This window comes from Strix uralensis, chromosome 10 (genome assembly GCF_047716275.1).
Source record: "Strix uralensis isolate ZFMK-TIS-50842 chromosome 10, bStrUra1, whole genome shotgun sequence".
In the NCBI taxonomy this organism is placed as follows: domain Eukaryota; kingdom Metazoa; phylum Chordata; class Aves; order Strigiformes; family Strigidae; genus Strix; species Strix uralensis.
In genome coordinates, this window is record NC_133981.1 from 20,272,503 (window position 1) to 20,288,623 (window position 16,121).

Consider the following 16,121-nt stretch of genomic DNA (forward strand, 5'->3'; position numbering starts at 1 on the left):
ACCCAGCAGTGGTGAGCGATGCACTGCAAGTACTCGTGTTATCACTTCATATGATCAATCAGCCAGAGAGAACTGGACACGTATCTTGGCAATCACTCATGGATCAAGTTATTTAAACAAATTTCAGGAAATCGCAATTATTTCTTAACATTTGCCAGCTTGAGCTCCTGGCATTGTAACTAGAACGTCTATCCCAAAAGAGAAGAACTTGATTAACGAGGCATTTGAGATCTACAGGGAGAGAATGGATATTTCAGAGACACATCATCACACAGATTTGTTAATGTCAACCGGCAAAAAATCCCAGCAAACTCATAAACAGAACATAAATGCCCAGGGGCCAGAAAGAGAACAGTTTCATTTTAGAGAAGGGTAGAGAGGGATGCTTTACGTAGAACAACCTATTTATACAGCACCCCAAGTGAACTTCAGCACATGGAATATATAATTCTGCAATATACAGCAATATTCGAGTCCTGAGATAACCCTGCTGGGCCATACGTCCCCAGCAGCAACCAGAGATACTAAGGAAGTCCTGCTTAAGCATCTGCTGCATGCCCTAAGCAGCTCACCCAGAAGCTGTCCTCTGGGACAATCCCATTACAGAGCAGCAGTTCAGCAGCAGCAAACGCATACAATCCTCATCACACGGGTAAGGTGAGGCTGAAGGAAAAAAGGAGGAAGGAAAAAAGGAGAACAGGATTTTGGAATAAGAGCAGGGAGGAAGAGGAACGTGGCAAGCTGGGATCGCACAAGCAGAGCAAGAAGATGCAGCTTCACAACTCTTCCAGTTAAAAGTGCACTTCTTTTAAAATACGTGGTGAGCATGGTTTGCTTTCTGAGGCAAGGCAGGACAGAGATGCCAAGAAGGTGGCTGTAGCTTTTTTATCTGGGTAGGGCTAGAAAAAACACATTGATGGGCAGCTACCACTGGCCGAAGGAGGATTGTGTGAAGTTTTTGGCAGAAGATCTCTTATGACCTCCTGTGCCAACGGAAGAAAGACTAAGAGGATTCACACAGCTTGAAGAGATGACAGAAGATGTTGAGATGACAAAAGAGAAGAAGGTCCAGAAAAGTATTTTCAGTACCAGAATTTTTTGGCAGTTACATTTAAGAACAAAAGACACCCTTCTCTGCACAAGGAAGGTCTCTGTAGCATGCAGAGATTAAGTCAGCCCTTCCGAACAGAAAAGCAGCCAGTGCATTTATCACAACATCACTGCAGGATATACAAGTGTACACCCACGCGCCCGGCCCCGTCACAGGTCATCGCAGGCAGATCCGACTGCTTATTCACAGGCAAGCGCCTGCCCAGCACTAGGAGCCTCACACCACAGACTTCCGTACAGATCTCAGAGGCTTACAACTCCAGTTAAATGCAGTGATTAGTGAGACACAAGTGGGAATGAACAAATGATTGACTCAACATGTCAAGCTTTGGTGATGTTAAGACCAGGGTGAGCTCATGACAAGGTCACACACTGAATCAGACACAAAAAAAACACCAAATCAGCTCTGCTGCCTGGAAATCCACTTATCTGATTACAAGGTGACTATGGAGGGAACTTTCCATAGGTCACAATTACTCCATAATGTGCATATTTCCCAAATCATTAGGATGTTTATAGAAGAAACACTGCCTAGGTATACAAGCCTTCGTCTTCTCTATACACACACTTGAAGTGGAAGACTCCAAAAGGTTACTTCTAGAAATCCACACAATCAAAAGCAGGACAGGTTTAACAGGGGAAAAAAAAAATAAAGATGTCTGCTAATAATACAACCTGAGCAAAATCCACACACCTAATACACAATAAGAAAAGCAGAAGGCCATCTCCAGCACTCCTAGCCTCACATGCAAATGGAGTTCGGTGTATTCATGGACACACTCCATTGTCACCACCATCCTCAACTGCAGGTTAAAGCTGAAGAGATGGAGTGACGTTGTCAAGTAAGTAAATGATGGATACCAGACAGCCCGTGAAAATACACTTGAGGCAGGTGTCATCTTCCATTACAGGGGGCATTTTGCAGATTCTAGGAAAAAAATGCCAAACTCCACAACTTTCCCACCAAAAGGAAAACAATTATTTTTGATGTCTGGACACACATTTTCTCTTACAAATTGCAACACGCTCCTTGCACCACAGGCTTCAATAAATACTCCAAGGCTACAGGCCACCAGAGTGAATGCATTCTCAGGATAACCACAAGCTCCTTCTGTATTTAACTGGGAAGCCACACACAGTTGTGACTGGTTATTGCAAATGTTTTCAGGACAGAAAGTCCTAGGCTTTGCCTGCTTGTCACAGCATCTTGTGGATTTTAACACCAACAGCTACAGCAAAAAGCCTGTGAAGTCTGATCTGTACCAGAAGCTATGTTCACACTAAATGCAGAAAAGCACTGCAGTGTACGGATAAAAGAGGACAGGCTCAGAGCAGGAGAAACACACAGCTGATGCTTCCAGTTGCACGGTGGTGGGATGTGCTCAAGTAAAGTGAGCACCCACAAAACCCAGTAAGAATCCCTCTTACTCTCTCCAGCAAGAAACAAGCAGGGAACGGAGGTATCGCTGTGCTCAGCAAGCTGAACCAGGACCGCTCAGCAGTGCAGGGGAAACTGCTCTCCAAAATGTGCTGGTCTCAGTACAGGAAGGTGCAAGAGCAAATCTTGGAACAACTGCTCTAGGCACATGCCTGGAGACCTCCACAATATTTACAAAGTATGTATTTTTAAAAGTTCATGCCATAGCTCTCCCATTTTTGCCCTCTTACTTAAGAAACAGGATGAAAGGATTACAAAGATGCTGGTTACCAGCAACAAAAGCTAGGAAATACTCACACTACCAGTGTTGCTGAGTTTGAGGCCTGAGAGGATTTGGAGACAATACTACATAGTCAGTCAAGACTAATAATTTGCTCCTAAGCTTAAAAAAAGCTGCTTCTGTTTCCATATGTATAACGGCCAGCTCCACACCTCAGCTAAAACAGTAAAATATCCAGGCAGCAGAGACAGGATCTCTCTGTTTCTCCTCCTTCACCTGCCTTTACAGTACATGACAGTACTAGCAGGGTACTTCATTTCCCACCTGATTTTCTTGCACCCAATAACAAGCTGTGTTTCTTCTACAGGTGAAGGAGGAGTGCAAGAGAGAATTGGAGAACAAGAGCTGTGGGATGTATTCCCAGAGTTGACTCCCAAGAAGCCAGCCTGGTGGCCCCAGACGAACACTACTACACCATGGGCTACACCAACCCTTAATGCAAAGAAAATGCAGTAAGATAAATGGCACACCACACTACAACCTTTCAAAATGAGAATAAAGGAGGGAAAGATTATTTAGGAGAAAACATGTGACTTAGCAGCCAGAAACCCCATTTTCTATTCAAAATACCTGTGCCTCCCTAAAGGAAAAGCAGCTCATCACAGACAGAAAAGAGTTCTCCTTTCATAAAAGTCAAACAGCCAACATGTAACAAGACACCAAGAGGCGCATCACAACCATCAGGCTGCAACAAGGGCTGCACCCAGGTTCTTCAAAACAACTCAACAGCCCATCTGCCCAACCAGGGCAAAGAGCCTCCCAAAGACAGCAGGAGAGCTGGCAGCCGGCGATTCGCTCAGCCAAACCTGCCGCCCAACACCTCTGCACTAGCAATAACGGCAATCCATCACGTTCCACATACGTTACACGGGACCCTTGAGCTGTAATAAATTGCCAACGCAACAATCAACAAGGCAAAGCAATTAATAAGGGGGGCATTTTCATTACTTTAGCCACAACAATTAATACAAGTGGAATGAAACTCTCCTACAGAATTAGGGCAGTGTAGAAGATGGATGTTTTCTTATCACACGGTACTTAACAGAAAGCCCCCTCAACCTCAGTGGTCACATACACATGCTAGACTTACTGAATGGAGGGAGTTGGACCTGGTAAATCTGTAGTTAGCAAATTTGGGAATGATCTTAAGTGGGTGCTGGTCTGTGCTGAGTAAAACAAAAGGATTTCACACTGTAGGAATTATACAATGTAGGGATGCAGCAAATTGTTTTTCAGGCAGGGGCAGTTAAACAGGCATTAAACAGCATCAAAAAATGCTGTCTCTGCAAAAGCTATTTATTCCCAGCCTACAGATGACCGAGAAAGGCAGGTTGACTAGTGAGGGACTAGGAAGCCACTGTGGGCTGACACTGTTTTGCTATTTATGCTCTCACAAGAGACTGAATTTGACAGGGATAGCTGATAACCTTCTGAAAATAACTGAACTATCAAAGAATCTACATCTTAGCTAACACAGGTTTTGGTTTTTGCAGCCTGTAAAAATGCAGATTAATTCTCATTCTAAGGAGATGATCTTACAACTCTACCCTGGAAGATATTAAAATGGAATGTCTATTGTCTAAGGACAACTGAATTGCAACGCCCCTTCTGAATATCTCTATTTGGCTTTAACTGAGCAATTAAGTCAGCTCCCTCCCTTGCAGCAGGTCAGATACAAATCTTACTACCACTTTTTTTTTTTAATTTAAATAATTAGAAGGCCTTTTTTTTTCATGTTCAGTCCAGAGCAAATTAGAGAAGTTAACCTATGTGGGGCAATCCAGAGACTACAACTCTCCTGAGCAAATTCATATATCTTGGGTCACCCCAAAAAGCACATTTCTTGCTTCGCTAATTACAAACTACTGTAGCTCTACTAAAACACAGTAAAGACTGGCACATGCATGCTTTGGAGATGATCCCCTCCAACCACTCCATCTTCCAGGGTTCCTCTGCACACACACAGAGCCACGTATAGTAGGAAGGAAAACTGGAAGACATCATACCCTATCTGTTTTTAGCATGTCCCAGGTAGAGTGCACGGCTGGGACCGTTACCCCCACCGTTAGCAGGGCTCTGGCAGCACCCTGCCTGAACGTTGGGAAGGGAAACACCATAAAAAATTATCCAGCCTGCTGTAACTGTTGCTGTAGAGCGTCAATGTAAGCAGCAGTTGAACACCAGCCACAACTTCTTCAAGTGCATGGTGTACAGTGATTTACTGGGCACCTCTAGGCACTCAGTTCAGTTTAAGGACTGGTACTTCCAGGCTCTTCGCTGTAGCAATGGACCAAATCTGATTAAGTGAAACACCTGTCCAAGTACACAGGGATGCTCTAAATAGAAAAAGGGGCAGAGCAGGCATCAACAACAAGAAAAAGAGGAATTCCCAAATTCCCAGGTATTTGGGGATTGCTTTCGCATAGGGAGACATTATTTCATGTGAGCAGAGTTGTGGAGAGAATATGGAGAGCCATTTGGTTAAAAGGAGTGTCATACATAATTGCAGATTCCTCAGTGACAACAAAATAAATTGGGAATTGTAGCAACACTGAAGGGGAAATAAAAGTTGTCACTGATGGTAAAAGTAATAATTAATTCTGGAGCCTTCTCTCTCTGTGATCCCCACCACCACCCCGGTGGGAATGCACCAGGCTCCTTCCAAGCAACAATTATTTCTGTAAAACATTTCTGTAAGTTGCAATACCTCTGTAACTGAAAATAGAGGCAAATGCAAGCGCTTAGTGGGACCTTTGAAACCCCAGCTGTGAAGACTCATTAACTGTAAGTACATTTTTGCAGATGCACAGCTCTGAATCTGACTCATGACTCTCCTCCCATGACAGCGAGACTTGGGATTCAGGTAAAAAGGCTTTAGATAATTGATATAGATTCTTACTCAGGCAAATTAGGAGGAAGAAGGCAGCAGAGAGGAGACTTAAGGGATGTAGTGAAGGAAGGGGGATCAATCATTAGTGTTTTTTCCTGAGTGAACCATCCCCTTCAGTTCCAAGGCACAGGGAGGGTGGTGCAAGATGGGAATCTGTTTTACTTAACAAATTTTATGTATCTTGCTCATGTTCAGTGGACAACAACTCTAGCCTCAAACCCCGGATCAGAGTAAAGGCTCCCCTTGGGTACTTATTCACTGGGGATTTAAGCCATTTTGCACTTTTAAGGGCTGGAAACATTCAGATTTACCAGGCGCAACTGCACGTAGGGTAGTCCTCATGTCTGCAGCTCCAGTTTGCCAAAGGACAGGGTAAATATGGGGGAGATGTACAATTAAGAATCTCTCCCACACACAAGGCATATGGAAAAGTGGAGCGTGCAAGTCATAGCTGACTCAGAGCTGCATACCAGAGGCCTCACCTACAGTCACATGTGTATGTGTGTGTGCACGCACAGCCGGGGGAAGCATTTAATGCTAGCAGAGCTCTTTCTGACTGGATTTCAGTGTGAGTACAAAAGCATCAGGGCCAAAACCTGCATTAGGAGTCTGTCAGCCACCAGCCTCTGACTCTAGCCAGTGTGCTGACATACACTAGGGAGGAGGGCAGACCGTTTGGTGTCCAGCAGCTCTTTCACACTGGCATTTCTAAGCCCTTTACAAGTTTCTGGAAACAACATTTAAACCGCAGTGTTGCGTATTATACAAGAACAGATCTTCCTTTGAATGGTTCAAAAAAACCTCATTGGCTTTCCACCACCCCACCAAAAAAAATTTTAAAAAATCTTCTAGCAGCATTGACCGAAGTGTAAAGCAACCTGGTTGGCTTCCATGCATCCGATGGCCTCTTCCAAGAGTGAAAACTCCACGCAGACATAGCCATAGTCGTAACCTGGGGACAGCATTTAAATACAGACGGGAGTCATGTTAGTGCCTTGTCATAAAGAAAGCCACATTAAATATTCAATTTCCCTTTCCCTCCAATGACAAACCCTCTAACCACCACCCCTCTACTCCAGAATGAAAAGGAGAGAAATCAGGGACTAGCTGGATGATGATTAACTGTGCAGTTTATCATGAATGTTAATAGTACAGTGTTCCCACTTCCCCTTACACAACCCAGTGACAGGCACACCCTTCCTTAGGGTAAGAAATAATTGCTTTGTGCTTTTTTTTTTAAAGCATAGTGATTTTCCATTGCTAGTTTTGTGCTACCTTGGAGGCAGTGCTCTCCAAAGCAAGTGTTGGTAAGTCATTTCGAAGTACCTTGCTGCAAATGTATTTTACATGAATAGCCAGCATTTTAACTGTACAATATTTCAGAAAAAACTAACATGATTCATTTGCCTTTGCTATTTTTCCTTCAACATCTGCTTACTTTTGAAGTCTAAGCCCTTGTATTATGAAAAAGTGCAGCAGAGCAGGAATGAGAACTCCAATCTTCTCATTTTGGTATAGATGCTACTGCACAAGTAACAAAGCAGGCGTGGGAGCTTTAGACGCAAGAAACTAGAGAGCCTTTACTTTGCTCACTCCTTGGAAAGCTGACAGTCAGTGGCAGAAGGGATCCACTGATTCAACTGTGTACTCCAGTTACCTGCGCTGAAATGTTATGTCCCACAGTAAAGTGCAGGGTGAACACTACAGAAGCTAAGACCATCCTAAGAGCCATCCTTGATGTATCTCCAAGAACTGAAGCGCTGAGGAACAACCTAAAGTCACAGCCTCACCCTTCACATGCCAAGGCCACCTCACTGCAAAACAGTGCTTTCCAGATGACCATGGCTGAGATGTTTCTACATGGAAAAACAGCGAGAGGAAGGGCTTTGTTCCCTCCTCCTGCTGCACTTTTGGCTGGTTAGGCGTGAGGAAAGCCAGTCTGCATGTGGATTGTACCCTTTCAGGCACCCAGCTGTCCTGGTGAAGAGCTTGTCTCCACTTCTAAAGATGCACATCTTAACACTGGTATCTCCAAGCCTGGTACGTATCTGGTTCCTATTGCTTCAGTCCCTCACCTTCCACGGGAAGGTGACTCCACGCACACTTCTTTCAGGCAAGGCATTCCAGTCTGCTGGAGAACAGCCCCATCTCCCCCAAGCCTATGCCAAAGAACATTTGCTGCACTCTCCAACTTTTCGTTCTCCATTTCTTTACCATCTTTGTACTTAATCACGTCAGAGACAAGGCCGTACAAAACTGTTTCATCATCAAACCCTACTGATTTTTTTTTTTTTCTGGCAGATCTTTGCACAGTGTTCTAACAACACAATCCTGACTTTGCACATTTACCTTTATAACAAGACTCCAATTTTAACCTAGCTCCACCTCTACATCACATAGGAATTTATTCCCCTTCCCCGTATTATTTTAGTCAATATAATTACACTAGAGGGAAATTTATCAATCTGGGTGCTTTTCAGCTCAGTGAAAGATGCAGGCCAGCAGCATGCCATCTGTGGTGGAACGCAACTAAAGCCGCTTGCTACTCTTACATGAAGTGGGCACCTGGAACTAGAGGTACAGTTTCTGCTGGCAGGATCGACAGAACCAAATTCACCCAGTTGTTCCCATAGCATCCATTCTGCTCTGCAGCTCCAGGCACACTAGATCACATTTTGAAAATGAAGCAGTTCTCCTCTCTGCAGAAGAGAGCTGCTCTCCAGGAGCAGTGCTGCCCCTTGCTGGGAGACTGTTTTGCATTCTGGGCAGACACTTCTGCTACTTCACGGCACAGCGTGCAGGCTCACATGGTACATTTTTAAATCTTACTCAAATCCAGAACTCCAGAGCCACTTCTTTCCCTCCTGTTTAGAAAAGGGCTGCATGAATGATATTTGCCAGCCTGTAAGGCTCCTCATTTCCCTTCACGGAGAGGATTTTTGAAAGCTGCTATAATCAGCAAGCAAGGATCAGAGTGTTATCTTATTTCCATGTGCATATGAAGTAGGGGGTCTCCTGACAGAAAGCAAGATTGCAGAAGTTTTCACTCTATTTGCTCTACAATGAGATGCAGCTTACATCCCAGTCCTCGTGAAGTGAATGAGTGGTTTAGACATGGATGCAATCCAGCATGACACAACTGAGAGTGCAACGCTGAATGTTATATGTAGATACAAAAGCCGAGATGCTTGGAGGAAGAATGTACACTAGAGGATCGTTCCAAGCATTACAAGGAGACAGTTAAGGGGAAGACCCGCACATTTCTCCTTCTGCACTTTATCTTTGCCCTCCCCCACCAAACTCAACCGCCCCAATAGGCATAGCTGCAGTAAGATGTACAATGAGAACCAAAACCAGAAACTGTGGCCCCATATCCTGCCAAAAAGCAGCTTCAGGCCAGATGTTCAGCTTTTGTGGTCAGGTTGCAGATGGACGCGGCATTCTGCAATTCACTACAAGTTGTCTTTGCACAGACAGCACCAAAGCAGCGACGCAAGAAGAGAGCAGCCTGGAGCCACTGCTCCACTCCAAACTGCTGATGAAGATCTGCCAAGGCTTGACACTTTCCCCCGCCCCCAGGTCCAGCCCTTTGCAGGGACCTGACAAGCACAGTCAGTACATGAGAACTAGAGAGTAACAACATCAGCCTTGGACGGTAGGTACGGCAGCCCTGCTCTGTCCTCCTGCCCCCAGCTCCACCACAGCATCCTCCCATTTTAGACCGTGATGGAAAGGCCACTGAAATGGAGGCCTGTGGAACAACAGTGCTGCTACAGCTGCCTGTGGAACAACAGTGCTGCCTTCCAAACGCAATGTTTGCTGATTTTTTTCATGATGTGCAATAATCACAGCACCCAGAGCACAACTCTTGAAACAAAACCAAGTGACTTGAGGCTGGGTCTTAGGGGGAAGCAGCTATAGAGGTTCCTGCTACCAACTGTTGCACCTCTTCCCTGCCTCCTCTGTAGGGCTGGTTCAGCTCTTTGTGTCAGCTGCTGAGCTTGCATACTTTTATTTCCGAAGCCTTCACACAGTTTGCCTGTCAGAACGTAGTAGTTCAGCTGCTGCTACCAGAAGCAGGGCATGAGATTTTGACAGAGGCATGGGGCCAGACACCTAATGGCAGCAACTGGAACAACAGGCATCCCAAGGTAAGCTGTCCTCCCCTCTGAATCAGAGCTCTCGGACACCCCCTGGTATTCTTCAGGTCATGACAGTAAAACCAAAGTGATCAAACCAGCAAAGCAAAATCACTGCTGAAGACTACAGTCTGGCTTTTTTGACTCAAGGTAGCCTAAATTCATATGCAAGGTTTCACAGGAAGATATAAATCCTGGTATCTTCTTAAAGAAGTTCTTTATGTTTTGGCAGAAATATGTGTGATCAACACAGACTCTGTCAAAAAGGAAAGAAATCAGTATTTCCCCCCACGCAACCTCTGAGCATGTTGCAGCATAGTTACACTGTCCAAATGAACCTTCCAAGAGGAACAGTCCTCCAACACTTGAACTCATCCAGATTTTGGCCCTAGCATAGCCATAAAACATGCATGTCCTCACCTTCCCCCGTGTTTTAGCTCAACTATGTAAAAGGACTTTTGCACCTTATTTAACTACTTCCTCTAAGCTGCACAAGTCTACAGTACCACAGGCTGTATACAATGGGTGAAAGGAGAATGCAAGGAGAGCGTGCACATAAAATCTAGAGAACTTGTTTTCCTTTAAGTGCTTCAATGCATACACAATCCTTTACGGATGCTCCCAAATCATGCTCCGTTGTTTTCTGCACTGAAAATGGGCATGATCGCTTAATACTTTGGAGTAAGGACACATTTATAGCTCCAGAAAGCTGCTCTGCAAACATTTGAATAAGGAATATTTTGCCACTGAAACAGATGTGTTTTAGTGAAGGGAATTTTGACAACAAATAGCAGGTCCCTGTTAGCATGCCATGGTTTGGCTAAAAATTCTGAAAGCCTGACTTAAAACTAATGTTCTTTGGCTTCAGAAAAGATCAAAGAGATTTAAAATAAGACTTGTTTCTATACACACACAGTTTCTACTGAACAACTGACACATAGTAATGTGTTACTTCATGATAGTTTGTTATGTCAAAGATCTAAATAAAGGAAAACCATAATGTTGTTCTGATAGGGGCTGTAAAGCAGTGTGAATACATCAAAAAAAATCTCAGGAGTTTTAGGAGGCCAAATGAAAAGATCACATAACGACAGCAGCCCTGTCTGTGCCAAACCAAAGACACTTTTGGAAAGGAGGCATGATGGCAACATGGCAAAGGCATCCAATTCGAGAGGTGATCCAGCTCTGGATTCTAGGAGTGAGCATGAAGTCAGTCACATTACTGCACACCCCTACAAGCTTAAGGCATTAGGTAATCTTATCACAGAATCATAGAACCATTTAGGTTGGAAAAGACCTTTAAGATCATCGAGTCCAACAATTAACCGAGCACTGCCAAGTGCACCACTAAACCATATCCTTAAGTGCCACATCTACACATCTTTAAGTCCACAATAAACTGTCACCTGCCTTCTCAGAAACAACTGCTACAAAACCCACATGCTGTGGTGCAATATGAACATATTGTCTCTCCTCCAGCCTGGAAGGTAAGAAGATGGCCTCCTATGAAAGTAAGTCTGTATAACAGGTTGTCAAAAGACACTATACTAAACTGGACAGCTGGGCCAACTGTGAATGTGGTGGAGGCCCCTGCATCTGCCAGATGGGGCCACACAGCCTGAGGGCAGAAGATGATAACGATGAAGTCTCCATAGGCAGAGAGCTTCTCAACCATCCCAACACCACTCCACTTGTGTTTTTTCCTGTAGGATGAGACAGAACTACCACAGACGAAAAGCACTTGCAGTTTTAGGCACTTCTAAGACTCAGAGTCATAGCACATTACATCAGAGCCATGGTCAGCCTGCTGAAGCAAGGACATTCTTCCTGCATGCTCTCTCCAGAGACAGCATGGCAGAGCAGACTGCAGGTGGGAAAATCCTCCACAGAATTTCATCCATGTTAGAGAAAGTTCTATTGCTCCAAAGGCAACTACGGTATAAAGTATGGAGTGAATATGAAGGACTTCCACATCCCTTGAAGGAATTTGCAAGCTCACACACTGACCTTCACACAGCTCAGGTAGTGAAGACAAGATTTTGCATACTGTTCTTGGAGAATCTGCTATTCCTTGGTCGACAGGAAGAGCTACCTCATCTGTGGGAGATTTTGGCAATACGCCCATAACCCCATGCACAAGTTTTGCTGTTTCCTCCAAGGAAAGACACAGATGTAGGTCATCCATACTAAAGAATGAATACCTCATCACAAGAAAATACTGGAAAACACAGGGCTAGAGCTACCTCTACACTAATATGGTTATACATAATGCCACATACACGGCTATACACTAATACTATTCTTAGCAGGCACAATACACTCGATGCTTCCAAGAAGCCAGGAGCTCCTGAACACGCACAGTAGTGACTGTATCTGTGCTTATGCAGCGAGTCCTGCCATTGCAGTGAGGATGGGCAACAGCGCAGTGTCTTCCGTGGTGAGCAGAGAAAATAAAGCTGTCCACACAGTCTGAAAACTTGGAGGGCACCCCCACAGCACGGCAGGGAATGGCAGCAATCTATCTATGCTAACACAAGCTCAGAAGCCAAAACCGAGAGCTCTCTTGATACCAGCTGGTGGATTCTGAGCATCCATAAATTTGTCAGATCTCTTTACTGCACAGATAAATTGGTCTTCAGAGCTACTAAAGCTGAAGAGTTGTACCAGAAAAGCTTGCTGTTGAATACTAAACAGGATGATCTGCAACAAGCTGTATCCCCAATGCCTTTCAAAGGCTGAGCATTTACAAGTCACACCTGGCTGCTGGGAGAAGGCCTGTCACTTCATATTGTCCCTCTGTATAAAACAAGTACACTCTTAGGCACGCATTCACGACAGCACTGCACAAGAGAACAGCACTGAAACCACAGGATATGAAACCCAGCTATATTCTGAAGGGTAGAGCACTAGAGTCCATCGTCCTCCCTCCATCCAGGAGGACAAGACCCAGAAAGGACCTGCCTGAGATGCCCTCAAAGGCAGACACAGGCAGTCCCATAAACTACAACAGTCAGACCCCAAATGACTGTCAACCCTTCTTGGACGAGAAGGAGGGTAATTTGTACACCAGCACAGAGGAGAGGCAGAAAAAACCCACAACGCTAAGATCATACACACTGTAGCTTTATTAAAGACAAAGTATTACATTATATTTGTACAGAAACCTGGAATCCAAGGAAATCTGGGGCCATCACAAAATTCCACGAGAGGACTGGAAGCTGCATACCTGGGAAGGTGTTGCAGACAAGAAGTTGGCTTTAAAGTGCTGCTAATGTGAACCTGGTCTCCGGGATATATGATCTGTCATTGAGCACAAATGCCTCGGAAAAGCAATCAATCCAGTGTCCTGACATTATTGCAAAGCCTTGAAGTTTTGTGCTGGAGATGCAAAAAGGGTGAGAAAAGTGCGAGCAAGCATATTTGTAAAAACGGTTACAGAGAGAAGGATCCTGCATGTCAAAAGTCTGTATGTTTTGTGGATGTATGTGTTTGTTGCCTTTTCTGTTGAACAGGCCTTATAACCCTGAACCAATGTTGATCACTAACACAAACACTGACTTAAAACAGATTTCTACTTCTTATTTCCTAAGCCACCACATCACAGATGAGAAAAGATGGGCAAGAATGCCTTTTGCTTCCAAAAGACAATGCACTACTGCCCTGAAATCAAGCAAGACCAGCCGAAGGCCTACCGCCCACACAGCTGGGAAAACTGGCAAGGACTGGTATTGATGACCATGGACTAATTCCAACTAAGTGCTATTTTAGTCCTTGCCAGGCTATTCTGGCTACAAACAAGAATCAATTGTTTCACACATATCAGTGCTGAAGATATTTCCCCAGCTTCTGAAAGGTGAGCCCCTGCAGACTGAAGAACTCTGCTGATGAGCGGGTGATCTGGACATGCCTCAGGAGGAAACTCCACGTGTGCATCTTGTGAGCTCATGGATGATCACTTCAGCTCTCAGCAAGCGCCAGAGACCTGCACGCCCTTATTCGTGGCTGATGCAGTAGAGTGGGCCACACAATTTTCACTGTGCAGAGCACTAGACACAGCCACAGGAGATGATTCTTCCTGTTGTGCATTATCACCAGCTTTGATGGTGAGCCAGGTTATCTTCTGTATAATCAGCACAACAGGCAAGATGCACCTCTTGCGACACAGCATGTATTAGAGACATCTCACATCAACCACAGCACGCTCTTTGTACCAAAGAATGTAAGTCCTTGTGGGATCTACCCCTAATCACTCCATAGAGTTAGTGCCAAGCCCTCTTCACAAGGAAGCCACTAGCTGGCCACAAATCCACCCTTCAGAGGGGTTTCCCCAGGGGCACTGCATCAGTCCTGAAAGGAAACGAAAAGTCTCAGTTTAGCACAGTTTTGCTGCAGACTCCCAGAAACATCCCATCCCCACGCACAGCAGCAGCTCAGCTCTCCAGCCCTACCTAAGGCTGGAAGCTGCAGCACGCCAGCACCTGTGGCACACGGGAGCTGGGGGCGAGCGCAGCGTTCCACCGGCGCTTCTGACCTCCGGGAGCGTCACTAACCCAAACCCTGCCACACGTACAGCTACAGCGAGGGAGCTAAGGCTCGGTTATACGTGGGCCAGACAAACGCAGAGCCATGCCTACTATCACAACAGGACTCTGTTTTAAGGGAGGGATCTCACGGCCTTAGGACACATTCCAGCCATTAAAAATGGAAAACTTAGCCCTAGTATGGAGCAGTGCACCACTCAAAAATCTGTACCAATTTTTCCATCACAAAGTGTAAACTTCTGGACATTAGATTATGAGTTTTAGTAAAATACAACACTGAAGAATACAATTTTAAATTTCAGAGGCTTCCTGAAATATTCCTGAAACCAGCAATTCACTGTTCTGATATACAAGATAGACTGCACTTGGAGGGAAAAAAAGGCACCTTTTAAAGGTTTATCTAAGGGGCTTATTAATATTTAACAGGGCACCAATGTGGCAGAGATTAGCGAGAACAAGCAAGATAATCCAGTTTCTTCTAGGACTTGGCCAAGGCAGTTTAAGTTTAACAAAGGGAGGGATAAGGGGGGCTGTTTCAAGCACCACATAAGGGCCAGGTCTGGAGAAATGAAACAAAAAAATAAATGCTAGTGCAAGAAGGTGGCTAAGCAAGCAATAAAGTATGTTTAGTGCCAATAGTTCTTGCTAAAACAAAAGCTTTTCAAAACAGAGCAGGCAGCTACCATTAAGTAGCTGCTAGGTTAGGCACATTTTCAGGTTACACCTCATTTCCTGCATGTACCTCCACCACAGGAGGATGCCTGTCCTTTAGCATCAGCCACCTGTGCCCATGTGGAAATCCCTCGGGCCCCACGCATTATTGCTGTTCAGAGAGCTCCTCCCTGCTCCAATCATCCCATTTCCATGGGTGCTTTGCTCCTCAGGGGTGCAGCATTGTGCTCCTGCATCCCCACCCAGGGTTCAAAAATGAGTATTCAGAAGGGTCAGAAGAGGGTTAACAAACCCAAATCTCCCAATTTCTGAAGTGCTGCACTAATTTAGAGGGTACATAAAGGGGCTGGGGTAGACCTCACTGCTCCTTCTGATGGCAATCCATCTCACCTGGTCCCTCCAGGTCCACTTCACCGAGCTCCTCTCTGCACATGCTGCTCTCCATCTCAGTCAGCGTGTCCGTTCTCCACCAGGCTCTCCCAGATCAGCAAAAACTCCTCTCGGTTCCCCAGATGGGCTTGTAGAGTAAGCTAGAAAAGCCTCATGGGCTGCCAGTAATTTTTCAGGCTCATTTTCCCTGAGCAGCTTTTCCCAACTGCTGGTACTAAGCCTAACACGAATCCTGGTTGGAAAACACACGTTCCAAGCTTGTCTCACCACAGACTGCATCCAGAACAATCTGAACAGAAAGATCAGTATGCTTCACGTTTTCACTTATTGCTTGGACACCACTGCAGCATCTTTTAAGAGTGAACAACTCATGATAAGCAGCCTTTTAAGATAAAGACAGTTCCATGTGTTTTCTTGTCCAGGGCATACATGTGTGTTCAGCCAAAGAGTTCTGTGCACATCAAACACTCAAGATGACATCTCAGACTTTGCTTATGTTTGACATTATTCAGGTGAGTAGAAATAAAGCTTGATGAGAATCAGGCAGGAGATAAGTTTAAAATCTGATTAAAATCAAAGCCAGGACAAGGTGTGTTCCTGTTAGAGTCCTCAACAGTCAAAAGGTATTGGTTTCACGTTCCTGGCGGTCAGCACCAACACA

The 16,121-nt window shown here is 45.0% G+C and overlaps 1 protein-coding gene across 2 annotated transcripts in view; it reads right to left on the reverse strand.

The window, feature by feature from the left end:
* RBM6 (RNA binding motif protein 6) overlaps window positions 1-16,121 on the reverse strand; it is a 59,423-nt gene that overhangs the window by 29,896 nt on the left and 13,406 nt on the right. For both annotated transcript variants that reach the window (XM_074879611.1, XM_074879610.1), the window contains exon 6: window positions 6,597-6,670. In XM_074879611.1, coding sequence (XP_074735712.1) covers window positions 6,597-6,670 — 74 coding nt within the window. The remainder of the gene's footprint in view (window positions 1-6,596; window positions 6,671-16,121) is intronic.